Below are 18,608 nucleotides of genomic sequence, written 5' to 3'. Positions count from 1 at the left end.
CTCTCGAGATGTTTGTCGGTGTGGTCCGGGATCCTTTGGGTCACAAACCAGTTAGAGCAGGATGACCCGTTCCGTTATTAACTTTCGCTTTCTGCTTTCCCCATCCCGGCTGCTTCAGGCCCCGCCCCTTTCCTTCCAGTCCAGGCCCCGCCCCTTTCTTTTACAATATTGACATTTGCGGGCTTGCAGGTGATAGTCAGCCCCCAAGTTTCGCGCCAACTCTGTTTTTTCCCCTTCCAGAGGCGGGAAATAAGTACGTGCCCCACGAACGTGCCTTACGTCTTCTACGATTGGTTCTGGGCTCCGAATCCCGCCTCCGTCCTCTGAGAGGCTGCTAGCATTGGTGGAGAGGCCAGCAAGACGGCGGCGTCGGGAGAAGATCTTGGGCTGCTGACCGGGGGCAGGGGATCGGGTGAGTCTCCTGGGCGTCCGGTGCTGCCCACCTGCCCTTTTGCCAGGGGAAGGGAGAAACACTGTGCGGTGGGGAGGGCAGTTGGCGCGCCAGAGGACGGGGGAAGGGCGGGGAGCGGCGGATACGCCGGACGCTGAGGGGGCGAGCCGAGGGTTCGGCCACAATAGTCGGGACTGGTGGGGGGAGGTTGGGGGAGGGGCCGCGCCTGTCTGGCTGACCCCGGAACCTGCAGGTAACCGTTCCCCCTCCAGCCTCCTCTTGAGGGAACCCTTCGCCCCCGCAGCGCGAGCTTCGGATCCCTAGTGTGGGGAGCTGGGCGTCTGACAGACCCCGGCTCGGGGCCTCTTCCGGGCGCCCTCTCCAACCTTCAGTCATCCAGCGCCCTCCTACTTAGTTGAACAGTCTCAGGGCGGAGCCTGGGACCGGGGGGCTCTGGATGTTTGACTTGGGGCAGGGGGTGGGGAGTGAGGGGAAGCCCAAGCCGGGGTAATTGCACGTGCCTTCGTCTGGTACTTCAGTTTCCTGAGGGAATTCCATCCTAGGGGCTGTCTGAGAAAAGGGGATGAGGATCTCAGCATTTTGGAGTCGGAACATTCCTCGGAAAACAATCTAATACAATCTCATCTTTTCCATTAGTTTTAGTTAAATGCATATATTCGACTGAGCCTAATGTAGACAAAAGTATTGTGCTGGGCTCGAGAAATTGTAAATAGTAGAGTCCTTGTCATTATGGAATTTTTCATATAATAGGGATATCACACATACATGCCTATCAAATAATATCCACCTCGCAAATGAAATAACATATGTGTAAACACGAAAGCCCAAGATTTAATTTTATAGACAGACTTGTGATTTTATTCATATAGTGAAACAACGCTTGGTGTATTGGGCATTGGGTCTGAGAAAGTGTAGATAATATAGTCCCTTTCTTGTTTAAAATTAATTTTATAATTATGATTTTTTTTGACAGTATATATGCATGGGTAATTTTTTTTTTTTTAACAACATTATCCCTTGTATTCACTTTTCCAAAATTTCCCCTCCCTCCATGCCTTCCCCTAGATGACAGGCAATCCCATACATGTTAAATGTTATACTGTAACACATATATATGTGTATAAAACCAAATTTCTTGTTGCACGGTAAGAATTTGATTCCTAAGGTAAAAGTAACCTGGATAGAAAGACAATAGTGCAGTTTACATTCACTTCCCAGTGTTCCTTCTCTGGGTGTAGCTGTTTCTGTCCATCATTGATCTACTGGAACTTACAGTCCCTTTCTTAATGGAGTTTATAATATAATAGGAAATATGCATGTATATGAGTATACATAGAAGTATGTGTATGTATGTACATACATGTATGGGTATGTACACATACACAAGTATATAAAATCGTGTGATTTATCGAATTAGAAAAAGGCTGAAGTAAGATTATGTACATACCAATGTATGAGTACTTATATGAAACATGTATATGCATGTGTGGATATATGCACATGTATGCATATATTTATGTGTATACATACATATACACATACATGCACATACAAGTCTAAAATTGTGTGATTTACAGAATGAGAAAATGATTGAGATAAGATTTGATTTTATGGACCTGTGATTTTGTAGGTGTAGTGAAGGAACACTACCTTTCCATTTAATCATTTGGCCTTGCCTATTGTAATTTTCAACTAGAGAGTTGCCTGAGGCACTGAAAAATTGAGTAACTGGTCCAAGGGGTCATGCTACTTCTTACTTAGGCAGAACTTGAATTTAATGCTTTTGTAACTTTTAAATGGTCTCTCTAGCCATCCCACCACATTTCTCCAGAAACAAATCTATGCTATATATCTTTAGTGCAATCTCCAAGTGTGCCTTGTCTGTAGGAGGAAAGCCTTGTGGACTAAAGGTAGGACAGGAAGGAAAGAATCCAAAGCTTTGTAGAGAAAGATGGCATTTGATTTGGATATTAAAATATTTTGAGGAATACAACAGAGGAAAGGCATTCCTTCCAGTTTAAAGAATGTTTCAGAGTGCAGATGTTTGATTGAAGCATAATGGAGTTATGTAGGAAAGTAGGGAGGTCTCAGATTTGTGGGTCAGTGGTGACCATACCCTCTTTAAAGAGTTATATCTGGATTTATTATATACATTTGTTTCCAATGAAAGTTTTTGGTTTAACTTTAACATGTCTGTGATAAGTTTTGGAGGAGCTTTTGCTCCCCCCCATTTATTTATTTATTTGGCCAGACCTTTTGTTCTAATTTTTTCTCTGCTCTCTCCCCCTCCCCCCCCATGGCAGGTTGACCAATACATGTTAGATATGTTAGAGTATAAATTAAATAAAATATATGTATACATGTCCAAATAATTGTTTTGCTTTACAAAAAGAATCGGACTTCATCAAAGGTATTTTTCATAAAGAATTACATGCAAATAGATGTAACATTAAAATTGTGCAGTTTTCATCTTATCCTTTATGTATTTAATATAATAATTTAGTTCCTGATCATCCTTGTGGAAACATGAAACTTAGTTGTAAACTTAGGTACAATATTGTTGTTGGGTTTTTTTTGTTTTTTGTTTTTTTTGTAAATTAGTTGATTCTGAAATGCTGCTTCTTTATATTAACAATCATGGATAATGTTTATGTAGAATTTTAAGGTTTGCAGAGTTCTTATATATATCATCTCATTTGATCTTTTTTTTCCAATGTTAAAATTTTTTTTTTTTTTTTTTTTTTTTGCTATAGCTTTTTATTTACATCAAGATATATGCATGGGTAATTTTTCAGCATTGACAATTGCAAAACTTTTTGTTCCAATTTTTCTCCTCCTTCTCCCCACCCTTCCCCCAGATGGCAGGTAGACCAATTCATGTTAAATATGTTAAAATATATGTTAAATATAATACATGTCCATACAGTTATTTTGCTGCACAAGAAGAATCAGACTTTGAAATAATGTACAATTAACCTGTGAAGGAAATCAAAAATGCAGGCAGACAAAAATAGAGAGGGTTCACACTCATTTCCCAGATTTCTTTCACTGGGTGTAGCTGGTTCTCTTCATTATTGAACAAATGGAGCTGATTTGGTTCATCTCACTGTTGAAGAGGGCCTTGTCCATCAGAATTGATCACCATATAGTATTGTTGTTATTGTTGAAGAATATAATGATCTCCTGGTCTTGCTCATTTCACTCAGCATCAGTTCATGTAAGTCTCTCCAGGCCTTTCTGAAATCATCCTGCTGATCATTTCTTACAGAACAATAATATTCCATAACATTCATATACCACAATTTATTCACCCAATCTCCTATCAATGGGCATCCACTTAGTTTCCAGTTTCTGGCCACTACAAAGAGGGCTGCCACAAACATTCTTGCACATACAGGTCCCTTTCCCTTTAAGATCTCTTTGGGATATAAGCCCAGTAATATCACTACTGGATCAAAGGGTATGCTCAGTTTGATAACTTTTTGAGCATAGTTCCAAATCGTTCTCCAGAATGGCTGGATGTATTTACAATTCCACCAACCATGTATCAGTGTTCCAGTTTTCCCACATCCCTTCTAACATTCAGCATTATCTTTTCCTGTCATCTTAGCCAATCTGACAGGCATGTAATGGTATCTCAGAGTTGTCTTAATTTGCATTTCTCTGATTAATACTGACTTGGAGCATTTTTTCATATGGCTAGAAATAGTTTCAATTTCTTCATCTGAAAATTGTTTGTTCATATCCTTTGACCATTGGAGATTGGCTTGATTTCTTATAAATTAGAGTCAATTCTCTATATATTTTGGAAATGAGCCCTTTATTAGAACCTTTGACTGTAAAAATGTTTTCCCAGTTTATTGCTTCCTTTCTCATCTAGTCTGCATTAGTTATGTTTGTACAAAAGCTTTTTATTTTGATATAATAAAAATTTTCTATTTTGTGATCAATAATGATCCCTAGTTCTTCTTTAGACACAAATTCCTTCCTCTTCCACAGGTCTGAGAGATAAACTATCCTGTGTTCTAATTTATTTATAATTTCATTCTTTATGCCTAGATCATGAACCCATTTTTACCATATCTTGGTGTATGGTGTTTTGTGGGTCAATGTCTTAGTTTCTGACATACTAATTTCCAATTTTCCCAGCAGTTTTTGTCTAACAGTGAATTCTTATCCCAAAAGCTGGGGTCTTTGGGTTTGCCAAACACTAGATTATTGAAGTTATTGACTATTTTGCCTTTTGAATCTAACCTATTCCACTGATCAACTAGTCTATTTCTTAGCCAATACCAAATGGTTTTGGTAACCGCTGCTTTATAATTTAATTTTAGATCTGGTACAGCTAGGCCACCTTCATTTGTTTTTTTTTCTTTTTTTTTTTTTTTCATTAGTTCCTTGAAAGTCTTGATCTTTTGTTCTTCCAGATGAATTTTGTTGTTATTTTTTCTAGGTTATTAAAATAGTTTTGGGGGAGTCTGATTGGTATAGCACTAAATAAATAGATTAGGTAGTATTGTCATCTTTATTATATTTGCTGGCCCTATCCAAGAGCATTTAATATTTTTCAAATTGGTTAGATCCGACTTTATTTGTATAGAAAATGTTTTGTAGTTTTGCTCATATAGTTCCTGACTTTCCCTTGGCAGATAGATTCCCAAATATTTTATAGTATCAGTACTTACTTTAAATGGAATTTCTCTGTGTAACGCTAACTATTGGATTTTGTTAGCGGTATATAAGAATGCTGAAGTTATGTGGGTTTATTTTGTATCGTGCATCTTTGCTAAAGGTACATCTCATTTGATCTTATAACAACCTTGTTAGGTAGGTGCTATTAACAGTGATTTTTGAAGAATGCTTTCCTGTCTGTTGGTGTGCAGTAAGAAGTATCCAAGTCATCTTTAATATGAGAGCAAGGAGCACTGGTAAAATTCCTACTGAACAAGAGAAGAAAAGGGAATAAATGCTGGGTGAGTTGTCTATGAAAGTTCCCCAGTCACAGTTGAGGAGTTTTGAACTGTGAGACTTCAGTTATGTCATTCCAAGAAAGTGTGTCAATGTCATTTTCTTGAAGTTAATAAAAAAAAGGGAGATTACATACACTGCTTAGAGAGATATTCTAGCTATTTCAGACAGTTTGAGAAACTTTTCCTACAGTCTAAGATGTATCTTGTGTTAAGCATGGCTATAGAGCTATTACTCATACAATACCTTATTTGCAAATATTTGACTTCTCATCACATAGCTCCTGTAATATTAGTAATAAAGTAGATACTGATTTAATGTTATAGTTTTCAAAAAGCTTATTGCTCATTTGATTCTAACTCTATGAGTTAGGTAGTATTAAGTATAATTTGCAGACCTTATTAATTGATTGCATTTATATTCTGTCATGAATTGCTGTATCCCTAAAATTCATCATGTAGTAGTTATTCTCAGGTAGATATTAGCCTTTGAACAAGAGCTCTCTGGGATTTATGGTTTGATATTTTGGTACCTCATTTAGTAGCACATACCTCTGGGATAGCTTTTGAGAAATAGCAACCTTTATTCCATAGTGAAGCTCAGAATAGGACTTGTTAGCATAATTTCCTTTGAAACCATTGATCAAGCTTGATGCCTGGCAAATAATCATAGTCAATCAACAGACATTTTTAAAATGCCTGTTATATGCTAAGAACTGTGCTAGATACTGAAATTCCAAGTACCTAGAATAGAATTATCTCTAAGATGAACTCTACTCCCAAAGAGTTTACATGCCACTTGGGGAGGCAAGCACATATTAAATACATGCATCCTACATGTAAAGTTAAATACAATTGATTTCAAAGGGGTTAAATAGAAGGTAGTTGGGGAGATGAGGCACAAATAGTTAAAAATATCAAGAAAGACATGATGTTGAGATGGTGCTTCAGCTTCATCTTAAAGGATGGACTCTGAGACAGAAGGGAAAAAAGGAGTATGTTAGAGGCATAGGAAAAGCCAGTGATGGAGGTGTGGATATCATGTATAAGAAAAAGAGGGAAGACCAGTTGCCTGAGAGGGCAAGTAATTTTGAATGAGCCTGGAAAGGTAGGCTGGGGTCAGTATATATAAGTATATATATAAAACTTTGAAAGCTAAATAGTGAAGTTGACTTGAGTTAGGGAAATCAAATTAATAAGCTGTTGTAAAAATCTGGGGAGAGTTGGAGAAGGCTTAAACAAAAGTACCTGTGGGGAGAAGGAGCGGGATGTAAGATGTGAAAGTGGGAACTGATTGGATTTGACAACTGATTTGGATATGTGGAATGAAGGAACATGAGAAGTTTGGGATAATACTAAGATTATGAATCTAAGGACACCAGAAAGATGGTAGCTCCTTCTGTAAAATAAGGCAGAAGGAAGAGGAAAAAGTTTATGGAGAAAGATGATGGGTTCATTTTTGGAAAATTTGAGTTTCATATGTACCTTCCCTGGTTTTTCTGAAACTGTCACTTTATCTCTTAAGATGTAGTGATATTCATAGACTATAACTTGTTCAGCTTTTACCCCAATTCATAGATAACCTACCTTTGGCACTACAAAAAGAGGGACAATAGATATTTTTTATTCATATAGATTTTTTCCCTCTTTCTTAGATCTCTTTGGGCTATAAGTCTAGTATTGATATAGCTAGGCTATCTAATTTAATTTAAGTACCACAGTTTTGTGATTTTTTGGATAGTTATTGTTTAGTTGTATTTCTCTCTCTCTCTCTCTCTCTCTCTCTCTCTCTCTCTGTCTCTCTGTCTCTCTCTGTCTGTCTCTCTCTCTTTTTTTTTTTTTTTTTTTGGGCTGAGGCAATTGGGATTAAGTGATTTGCCCAGAGTCATATAGCTAGTGTCTGACTCTTTATAATTTATCATGGGATTTTCTTGGCAAAGTTACTGGTTTTCTCTTTCCCTTTCAACTCATTTTATGGATGAGGAAACGTAGACAAGCAGGGTTAAAAAACTTCTCCAGGATCACATAGCTAGTATGTGTTTGAGGTCATATTTGAATTCAGAAAGATGTGTCTTTTTTGTACCACTTTATACTTTTTGTATGATTTAGTTCCAGATTACTTTTCAGAAAATCTGGATCAATTCACAGGTCTGCCAATAGTACATTGGTATACCTATTTTCATACAGTTCTTCTGGCAACCATCATTTTTTTTTGGGGGGGGAAGGGGTCATCCTTATCAGCTTGGATTTTGAACATGAGTTGGATCTTGAGTGCTTTTAATTTGTATTTCCTTTGTGATTAGTGATTTGCAGCAATTTTTATATGGCCGTTCATAGCCCTGAATTTCTTCCTCTGAGACCTATTGTTTGGGTTAATGACTTTTGTTCTTAATATATTTGAATCCGTTTCCTATCTATCCTATATATCAGACCATATAGCATAACTTGTTTAGCCATTTTCCTCATTTGCTACCACAAAAAGAGTGATTATAAATATTTTTGTGCTTATGGGTCTTCTCTATGTGATCACTTTAGAAGTTTCAGCTTAGTAGTGGTACTGTTAAGTCAGAGAATAACACAGTTTGACAACTTCTTGAGCATAATTCCAGGATGCTTTCTAAAATCATAGCAGCAATAATAATGATTCTGTCACTTGTTTTCTAGATAGCTTTTTATTAACAGTATTTCAAGCTTTGATTCACTGTGGCAGACATTATGGAGGATTTCAAAGATGAATAACAGGACTTCTTTAGGAGATGTGCACTCATTTAGGGGATGACAATATTCTAAATTATGTTACTGAGTTTCTTTTTGCATAAATATCAGAAACATAAACAATGTTTCAGCTCTTCAGTAATGGAGAAGGTGAGGAATGATTTCATGAAGCAAATGATACTGTTTGAGCTGGATTTTGCAGGATATTCTTGACAGGCAGAGGTAGAGATACAAAAAGCATTTTTTAAAAAAACATTTAATGTGGTACTTCCATACCCTACTCTGTTAGTCTTTGTTCCCTGCTGACTTAAGGAACATTGTGAGCAAAAGCTCAGAAGTGAAAATGCGCAGGACATATTGGGAAATAGCAAACAGTCCAATGGGACTGGAGAATAGCTATTTGAAGAGTTTTAGAAGATAAGGATGGAAATGTATATTAAAGCCATGTTTGACATTGGATATAAGACTAAAAAATTCAAACTTTGTTAGATGAACCAATGAAAACTGAAAAAAATTTTTTTTTTTTACTATTTAACTTGTTGAAATATTTTTTCACAATTGTGGTAAGATAAAAAATAATATTGATGTTGTAGCTAACATAAATATAAAATATGAATTTAAAACATTTTCTGGTTTAAAAATAAGTTTAATAGGAAAAGGCAACTCTGGTAAGTTTTTGGCTTTAGGATTGTTTTCTATATTTCTGATAATGTTCATCTTTGGGTTTTTTTTCTGAATCTTTCATATCTTTTTATTCCTCCTTTTTGCTCCTTGATAGGTCCAAGAGGATCTCAAGTTGTTTCAACTAAAGATTTCTTGATCCTTTCTTAGGGTCAAAGAGTAGGCACAGTTTAATAGCATTTTGACCTGGTTCTAAATTGCTTTTCAAAATGGCTGTGCCAGTTTATAGCTCTACCAACTGTATATCGATGAATCTTTTTCCACAGCCCCTCCTTTTTTTTTTTTTTTCCACTTTTCTTTTTTTATTCTTGTTAATCTGATGGGCTTTAAGGTGGAACCTTAAAGAGTTTTTTTTTGTTTGTTTGTTTGTTTGTTTTGTTTTTTTTAATAAATATTTCTCTATTAGTGATGTGAACCAATTTTTTCATATGAAAACTATTTATTCTTACTCTTTGACCATTTATCAATTGGGGAATGGCTCTTATTCTTATAAGTTTAAATCATTTCCTTCTGTGTTGTAGAAATGTGACCCTTATTAGAGAAATTTCCTACAATTGCTTGTTATTGTTGAGTAAATTCTTGTTACTAACTTCTTTATAAAGTGTGGCAATGAATATAAGGATAAAAGAGCCACATGAGTATAGAATGTAAGGAAATGTACATTAATAGTCAGAATTTTGCATGTGATTGGGATGAATTCATCCATAAAATTAAAGAGGGCTGCTATCTGGCTCCAAGAAAAACACTTGAAATATAAAGATTTATGCAGAGTTAAAAGAAGGGCCAGTCAATCATTAGCAATAAATAAACACCTGTTATGTGATATATTCAGTAGCAACTACTTGGGATACAAAGAAAGGTTAGAAACATGGTCCTTACTTTCAGGGACCTAACTTTCTAGTGGTGGAAGACAACATGCAAACAGTTATGTACAAAACAAAGATGAGTAATGTATAAATGAGAGATAATCTTAGAAGGAAGCTAATAATAATGAAAAGGAATAGTTATAAAGATGGGATTTGAGATTAATATATTTAAAATTTTTTTAAAAATTAATTTTATAATTATAACATTTTTTGACACCCATTTCTCTTGCAAAATGAAAAAGCATATACATAAATAAATACATGCTAGCTATTTAAAATCAAAGCCCAACAATATATGTAATGGACAGATGCCAAAATCAAAGATATCTGTTAGTATATCAATGCCAGATCATGGGAATGAAACAAAAAAAAAGTATTTTGAAGAAATAAATATAGGGAACAACTAGACAATGACTTTTTGCAGATGATATGGCAGTTTATTGCATGAAGATCCTTAAACATTTAGAAATAATTGAAAAACTTCAATAATGTGGTAGGATGTAAAATAAATCCATATTTTTCATCAGCTTTTCTCTATATTACCACTGAAACCCAGCAGGAAAACATAAGAGAAATTACATTCAAAATAACTCTGGCATATGTAAAATATTTAGGAGTTCACTTAATAAAAGATACTGAGCAACCATATGAGTATAGTTACAAATTAAGTTTTACAGAAATAAAGGCTTAAATAATTAAGAGAAATATATTTACTTATAGTTCAATCCATGTATTATGGTAAAAAAAAAAAAGAATTATTTTTAAATTATTTTACTTATTTACTTATTTATTGTGCTTTATTATTCAGCCTGTCAAAGGATTATTTTCTTCCCAGGTTATTTTTACCTTCTGAATCCAATATTTCCTGTGCAACAAGATATTTGGTTCTGCACACATATTTGTATCTAGGATATACTATCACATATGTAACATGTATGGGACTGCCTGCCCTCTAGGGGATGGGGTGGAGGGAAGGAGGGGAAAATTTGGAACTGAAGGGAGTGCAAGGGATAATGTTGTAAAAAAAATTACCCATGCATATGTACTGTCAAAAAAAAAGTTATAATTATAAAATTATTAATAAAAGTTAAATAATAAAAAAAAGAACCAGGGTAGGGGAAACAAAGATTATATAGAGCAGAGGTATCAAATTTGGGCCTAAACTGCTAGAATATAGCTGGGATTAAATTGTAATTAAGATTAAAGTGGAGCCAGCTATTTGGTATAATAGATAGAGTACCAGTTCTGAAATCAGGAGGACTTGAGTTCAAATTTGGTCTCAGACACTTATCATTTCCTGGCTACATGACCCTGGGCAAGTCACTTAACCCCAATTGCCTCCGCAAAAAACCCCAAAAACTAAACAACTAAACTAAAGTATAATTTAGAAATACTTAACAATAAATAAAAATGCAAATAGATAATGTTAATTTGTGGTTTTCTAATTCAGTGTGTATCCTATAAGCAGTTGTTTCTATTTGAGTTTGATACCATTGATGTAGAGGAAGAGAAAAGCCAGGAGTCTCAAGAGAACTATGAAAAAAAGTAGGAAAGGTACTTCTAGAAGTACCTACCATGTCTCATTATTCTAGGGATTATGTGTGCAACATGCAGAAGCAAGGAAAATGTAGTGTTTTATAAACTCTTAAAATGACAACTATTGCTGAAAGTACTCTTATGTGCCACAAAAAAGTGCTGAGAAAACCGGAAAAACATTAGAAAACATTAGTAAAATTAATGTGATTATTTGGAGAATGAATCTTAAAATAGAAAGTGTTATTGGGATCTGTCAGTCATTACATCACAAAATGCTTCCATAGGGATAATTTCTTTGATTTCATATTATATTTTAGAACACTAACAATTTTCCACCCTCTATTTTAACTATTTTGTTGACAAAAATATCTTTCACTTTATTCCTCCTGTGTTGGGGAAAATAATAACAAACACATGTGGTCAAGCAAAACAAATACCTTTTGGACATGCACCCTGATACCATTACTTTTTTTTTTTTTTTTTTTTTTGCTTTTTTTTGCTGAGGCAGTTGGGGTTAAGTGACTTGCCCAGAGTCACACAGCAAAGAAGTGTTAAGTGTCTGAGTCCAGATTTGAACTCAGGTCCTCCTGACTTCACAGCTGGTGGTCTATCCACTGCACCACCTGGCTGCCCCGACACCATTACTTTCTAAGTATTGTAAGTAGCATGTTTCACTTTGAAATTGTGGTTGTAATGCTGTATGAAGATGTATTCTGATCGAAGTGGATACCTTCAATATAAAGAAGGTCCAACTCACTTCCAGTTGATCAATGATGGACAGAAACAACTATACCCAGAGAAGGAACACTGGGAAGTGAATGTAAATTGTTAGCACTACTGTCTACCTACCCAGGTTACTTATACCTTTGGAATCTAATACTTAACGTGCAACAAGAAAATTGGATTTACACACATATATTGTATCTAGGTTGTACTGTAACACATGTAAAACGAATGGGATTGCCTGTTATCTAGGGGAGAGAGTAGAGGGAAGGAGGGGAAAATTTGGAAAAATGAATACAAGGGATAATGTTATTAAAAAAATTACTCATGCATATATACTGTCAAAAAATTTTTATAATTATAAAATTAAAAAAAGTAAATTAATAAAAAAAGAAATTGTGGTTGTTCATAGGATTATGGTCTGATTTTTTTTTTGTTTGTTAATACTCTCTTGTGAAAACATTTATTTATCACCTACATATTTGTATAATACTTTGTAGTAGAGAAATATATAAATATGTGTTATTATTTGTAAGGCTTAAGAATATTGTCAAATTTAACAATGGTGCTTCTCCCCCAGTTTTGTCTTTTGTCCATAAAAGGTGAAATGCTACTCTAAAAGTAAAATTTTATCTTAAGTTATATAATTAATGATTTGATGTGCATTAGGTAGTGGGTTCAGTGCCTCCTTAAACTAAATTTTTGAAATTTACTACTATATATAAACTTGAAAACTATATTTCCTGGATTATGAACAATTAATTTCATCAATCAAAACATATTCTTTTAACAATTATAGATGGGGAACATCAAAGGTGATTAGAATCATGGCAGCGGATGATGAAAATGGTGAAAGAACAGATTTATTTGATGTCCTCTTGGGTAAGAAAATCCAACAGTTAATCTATTTTTCTGAAATACTGTTTTTTTATTACAAAGTTACTGAGTATTTTTATTTGAAAACTCATATTTGTACTTTTTGATGTATATTTTGAAATGATCAGTTTTGACTCATTGACAACTTTGTAATTGTTATTTGTTAAAATTGAATGTATTTTGCATATATGTATATTTATGTAAAAACTTAAGTAGCATTTTTAGTAAAGGACTTAGTGGGGGAATTAATGAAAGTAAATAATAAAAATTTCAAATAGAAAAAAACAACTTTATTATTAGTAATATTAACATAATTTTTTAGTATTGTTTGTATATAAACTTTCTTTTTTTGTATACTAAGATCTCGATCAGAATTTGGGAGCATTAAAAACCAGTATAGTTAAATGCTGTTAAATCAAATATTAGAAATAAATAGTTCTGTATAGGAATGCTGTTTCAACAATATTAAGAACAATCCTGCAAAACATCAGTGCATTCTTTGGGCCAAATTACCATGTAAGTTTTAGGTTTTTACACTCTGAAATTATAAAGAACTTTCTCTTTAGTAAATGATCCAGTAGAACTTTCCACAGCTTTATTTTATTTTTGGCCACCAAATAACATTAAGTTTCTATCAGTTTTCCTCTGAAACCTCACATTAAGCACTTTTCCTTTCTTTTGTAGCAATGATATTCTGTACATTAATTTACAATAATTTGTTTAGCCATTCCCCAATGTTGGGCATCTATATAGTTACCAGTTCTTTGCTATCACAATATGTACTACTGTGAATATTTTATTTTTGGTATATATAGAACCTTTATTTTTGTGTTTAATTTCTTCTAATCTTCTAATGATTTCATTGTCAATTAGTTGCTAATATCTACTATGACATCACTGTGTATATCTTAAAGAATTAATCATACCAGGATTTTTACCTGTAAAGAATGTTTCTTCCCCCCCCCCCTTTTTTTTAACTAAAACTCCTAAAAACATAGGACTGAAAGCTTTTAAAATGTTAATATGGAAATGAACAAAAATCAAGAAGAATTTAGGCCAAAATTTAGCTATAACTTCACAATTTTTATGACATTCCAAGCAATCTGTATGGTTTTCCTTTTCTTCTACATATTTTACTTGTTTGTAAAGAATTGTAATAATTTAGCAAGCTCTATCCAATATATGATATTCTTAATTATACTTTCTTCATACCGCTTTCCAAAAAATTTTAATAAGTAAATTCTTTAACATATAAATCAGAGGCAGATGGGTTCATAAGAAAGCCTTTCTGGTGTCTGCATTGGGATTAAAGTTGTCTCCTCTTTTAACTGACAGATTTTTTTTCTTTATAACCTTTTTCATTGTAGAGAATTGCTCTAACTTTGTACTGTAGGATTATTGAAAGGTAAAGTTTTGACTACATATTGCTTTTTTTTTTTTTTTTTTTTTCTTGCAGCTTCTCCTCTTAAGAATAATGATGAAAGTTCGTTGGATATTTATGCTGGGCTAGATAATACTCTAACTGGTAAGTTCAAAGTATAAAATACATTTTTTTAGATCCATTTATATTAATCTGTAACACATGAGTTTCAGCTCCTTATCTAAGTCATGCACATGAATTGCTCTTGAATAATTTGTTCCTTTTTTTTTAAATGACAGATTGTCGTTATCATTGTTCTTTTGATTCTTTTCATTTCACTCTGCAACAGTTTATCCTATCCAAGATTTTCTGAAATCATCTAGTCATTTAATTTCTTTAAGCTTTATTTTCTTTATCTGAAAAATTAGGAAGTTGTAGTTGATGACTTTAATTTACAATTTCCAAAAATTAAATTCTATTTCATTTTTTCAATTGTCAAAGATTTTTTTCTCTTCTTCTCCTCTTATCTCCCCCCCCCCAAAAAAAAGAAAAATATAAACTCTTATAACAAATAAACATAAACAGGAAAAACAAATTCCCACATTGGTTATTTCCAGAATGTATGTCTCATTCTCCATAATAGTCCCCATCTTTGCCAGGAGCATCCTTCATCATCGTTTCATGGTTGATTGTTGTATTGATCAAAGCTCTTAAAGGGTTCCAAAATTGTTTACTTTTAGAATACTGATATTATATTACAAATTATAGTCCTAGTTGTCTGTACTTTTCTCTGCATTATTTCATAAAAGTATTCTTAGGTGTTCTCTGAAACAATCTCTTTCATTATTTATAGAACATTAGTATTACATTAGTTATATTCTACTTTATTCAGCTAGTCTTCAATTGATGGACACCTCTTTGGATTCCAGTTCTTTCCAACAACAAAGAGAGTTGTTATAAATAATTTTGTATATTTAGGACTTTTTCTTTTTTCTTTAATCTCTTTGGAATATTGGTTTATTATGACTTGTCTTTAAAGTTTTCTTCCAAATCTAATTCTTTGTTTCTATGGTCTATGAACTTAGTTACATTCAGATTTCATTAGCCTGCAAAAATAATTGCTATTTGTAACTCTTTACAAGGTGGGGTTGCCTAATTGACAATACCAACTATGTACAAAGATTTAGAACTAAACATAAGTTTAAAAAATAGCCTTTAGGTAGCTAGAATTTACTTCTCAGAGCACATTCCCTGAAATTCATACTTTCTTTTAAATTCCATTTATCTTTAATTTATAAATAGTTTTGACAAGCTTAGTTCTCTGGTGTACCACATTATAGCACTAATTTAGTGGGTTGGGACAAAGTAGATCTGACTAGATGTAAGAAAACATGACAGTAGTAAGAAGTGACAATTAACAGAGAAGATAGTGAAATACTATAAAAAATAAAAAAAAAAAATACAGGTTCAGGTTGAGTATGGGAAAACAGCCCAGTGAATCTCTGCAACTTTTGAATTACAAATAATATAAGTGAAAACTATTTAAATTATATTGATATTCACACTTTCTATTATATCAGTACGATATCACCTTCATTCTTGAATTTTTATCCCATTTAACTGTATGTCATTTTTGCGAATGGAACTTCATTCCTCTGTAGTTGTTAATTTATTTTTGTAACTTCTACTCTCATTTCCAAGTACTGCTGGAGCAAATCATGCAGCTTGGGACCATTACAAATGTAGATTTTTTTTTTTTTAATTTTTATTTAGAATTTTTTTTTCACAGTATATATGCATGAGTAATTTTTTTTATATTATCCCTTGTATTCATTTTTCCAAATTATGCTCCGCTCCCTCCATTCCCTCCCCTTGATGACAGGCAATCCCATACATTTTACATGTGTTACAATAAAACCTAGATACAATATATGTGTGTAAATACCGTTTTCTTGTTGCACATTAATTATTAGATTCCGAAGGTATAAGTAACCTGGGTAGATAGACAGTAGTGCTAACAATTTACATTCACTTCCCAGTGTTCCTTCTCTGGGTGTAGTTATTTCTGTCCATCATTGATCAACTGGAAGTGAGTTGGATCTTCTTTATGTTGAAGATATCCACTTCTATCAGAATATATCTTCATATAGTATTGTTGTTGAAGTGTATAGCGATCTTCTGGTTCTGTTCATTTCACTCAGCATCAGTTCATGTAAGTCTTTCCAAACTTTTCTGAATTCATCCTGCTGGTCATTTCTTACAGAGCAATAATATTCTATAACTTTCATATACCATAATTTACCCAACCATTCTCCAATTGATGGGCATCCATTCAACTTCCAGTTTCTAGCTACAGCAAAAAGAGCTGCCACAAACATTTTGGCACATACAGGTCCCTTTCCCTTCTATAGTATTTCTTTGGGATATAAGCCCAGTAGTAGTATGGCTGGATCAAAGGGTATGCACAGTTTGATAACTTTTTGGGCATAGTTCCAAATTGCTCTCCAGAATGGCTGGATTCTTTCACAACTCCACCAACAATGTGTCAGTGTCCCAGTTTTCCCACATGTCCTCCAACATTCATCATTACAAATGTAGATATTTTTAAACAACTTCGTATTAATTTCTTATCAAATATCACAATTTCTACTACAGCTATTTCAAATCTTTTATTTTCTCTCAAACCCCTAATTTTTTTTTTATTCACCAATTTAAGGAATTTTTTTTTCTTTTCTTTTTCCTATATGAAGATTGAGGCTATCTAATCAAGTTTCTCATTTTACCTTATTCATTTATTCTTCAATATTGCTGTTTTTTCTTCCTAACTTTTTTTTTTTTTTTTTTTTTTTTTTTTTTTTTTTTTTAGATAAAGGGTAATAGCTTTTTATTTTTTAAAGTACATGCAAAGGTGATTTTCTACATTAACTCTTGCAAAACCTCTTTGTTCAAGTCTTTCTCCTTCTTCCCCCACTCCCCTCCCCTGGACAGCAAGTAATCCAGTGTTTCTAAAAAATTTGCACATTTATCATGCTGCATAAGAAAAATCAGATCAAAAAGGAAAAAAAATTCTTGTTTTGATGGTATTACAATTCTGCTAGTCACCTAGGCTTATTACTTTAATTTTATCTTTTACTTTTTTACAATTTTACTTATTACTTCAATTTTATGTTTGACTCTTCCCTTTACCGTATTCAAGACATCCAATCAGATACTTATTCCTGTTGGATTTACCTCTATAGTAACTATCTTCCCCTACAAATACCATAAACAACATAATTCACAGAAGCAGGATAAAAAGAGACCATACATAGATTCAAGAAATTCCAAATTATTTGCATTTCCTTTTTTCTACTTTGTTAAAAATTTCAATCTTATACTCTTCTTATAGTCTCTTTTTCTGTGGTCTGTGCTTTCTGAGTCATCCTTTATACTTTTGCTTAAATAATCTTTCCTAAAACTGGAAATTAGTATGGCAGAAATTAGATATGGACCCACACTTAACACCATATACCAAGATAAGATCAAAATGGGTCCATGATTTAAGCATAAAGAATGAGATCATAAATAGATTAGAGGAACAGAGAATAGTCTACTTCTCAGACCTGTGGAGGAGGAAGGAATTTATGACCAGAGGAGAATTAGAGATCATTATTGATCACAAAATAGAAGATTTTGATTACATCAAACTAAAAAGTTTCTATACAAACAATACTAATGCAAACAAGATTAGAAGGGAAGTAACAAATTGGGAAAATATTTTTAAAAAGAAAGGTTCTGACAAACGTCTCATTTCCAAAATATATACAGAACTGACCCTGATTTATAGGAAACCAAACCATTCTCCAATTGATAAATGGTCAAGGGATATGAACAGACAATTCTCAGATGATGAAATTGAAACTATTTCCACTCATATGAAAGAGTGTTCCAAATCACTACTGATCAGAGAAATGCAAATTAAGACAACTCTGAGATACCACTATACACCTGTCAGAGGAACAAATAATGATGAATGTTGGAGGGGATGTGGGAAAACTGGAACACTGATACATTGTTGGTGGAGTTGTGAAAGAATCCAGCCATTCTGGAGAGCAATTTGGAACTATGCCCAAAAAGTTGTCAAACTGTGCATACCCTTTGACCCAGCATTGCTGTTACTGGGCTTATATCCCAAAGAAATACTAAAGAGTGGAAAGGGACCTGTATGTGCCAAAATGTTTGTGGCTGCTCTTTTTGTTGTAGCTAGAAACTGGAAGTTGAATGGATGTCCATCAATTGGAGAATGGTTGGGTAAATTGTGGTATATGAAGGTTATGGAATATTATTGCTCTGTAAGAAATGACCAGCAGGAGGAATACAGAGAGGCTTGGAGAGACTTAAATCAACTGTTGCTGAGTGAAATGAGCAGAACCAGAAGATCACTATACACTTCAACAACAATACTGTATGAGGATGTATTCTGATAGAAGTGG

The 18,608-nt window shown here is 33.6% G+C and overlaps 1 protein-coding gene across 3 annotated transcripts in view; it reads left to right on the top strand.

Moving 5' to 3' along the window:
* Positions 1-305: 305 nt before the first annotated feature.
* CASP8AP2 (caspase 8 associated protein 2) overlaps positions 306-18,608 on the top strand; it is a 40,721-nt gene continuing 22,418 nt past the window's right edge. For 2 of the 3 annotated variants that reach the window (XM_074310293.1, XM_074310294.1), the window contains exons 1-3: positions 306-412; positions 12,700-12,782; positions 14,233-14,301. In XM_074310293.1, coding sequence (XP_074166394.1) covers positions 12,728-12,782; positions 14,233-14,301 — 124 coding nt within the window. In that variant the 5' untranslated portion in view covers positions 306-412; positions 12,700-12,727. Of the gene's footprint in view, positions 413-11,699; positions 11,835-12,699; positions 12,783-14,232; positions 14,302-18,608 lie in introns of those variants that run through there. The other variant, XM_074310295.1, reaches the window with a different exon arrangement.

This window comes from Sminthopsis crassicaudata, chromosome 4, assembly GCF_048593235.1.
Source record: "Sminthopsis crassicaudata isolate SCR6 chromosome 4, ASM4859323v1, whole genome shotgun sequence".
NCBI classification, from domain to species: domain Eukaryota; kingdom Metazoa; phylum Chordata; class Mammalia; order Dasyuromorphia; family Dasyuridae; genus Sminthopsis; species Sminthopsis crassicaudata.
This window is presented reverse-complemented; position numbering and strand designations above follow the sequence as displayed.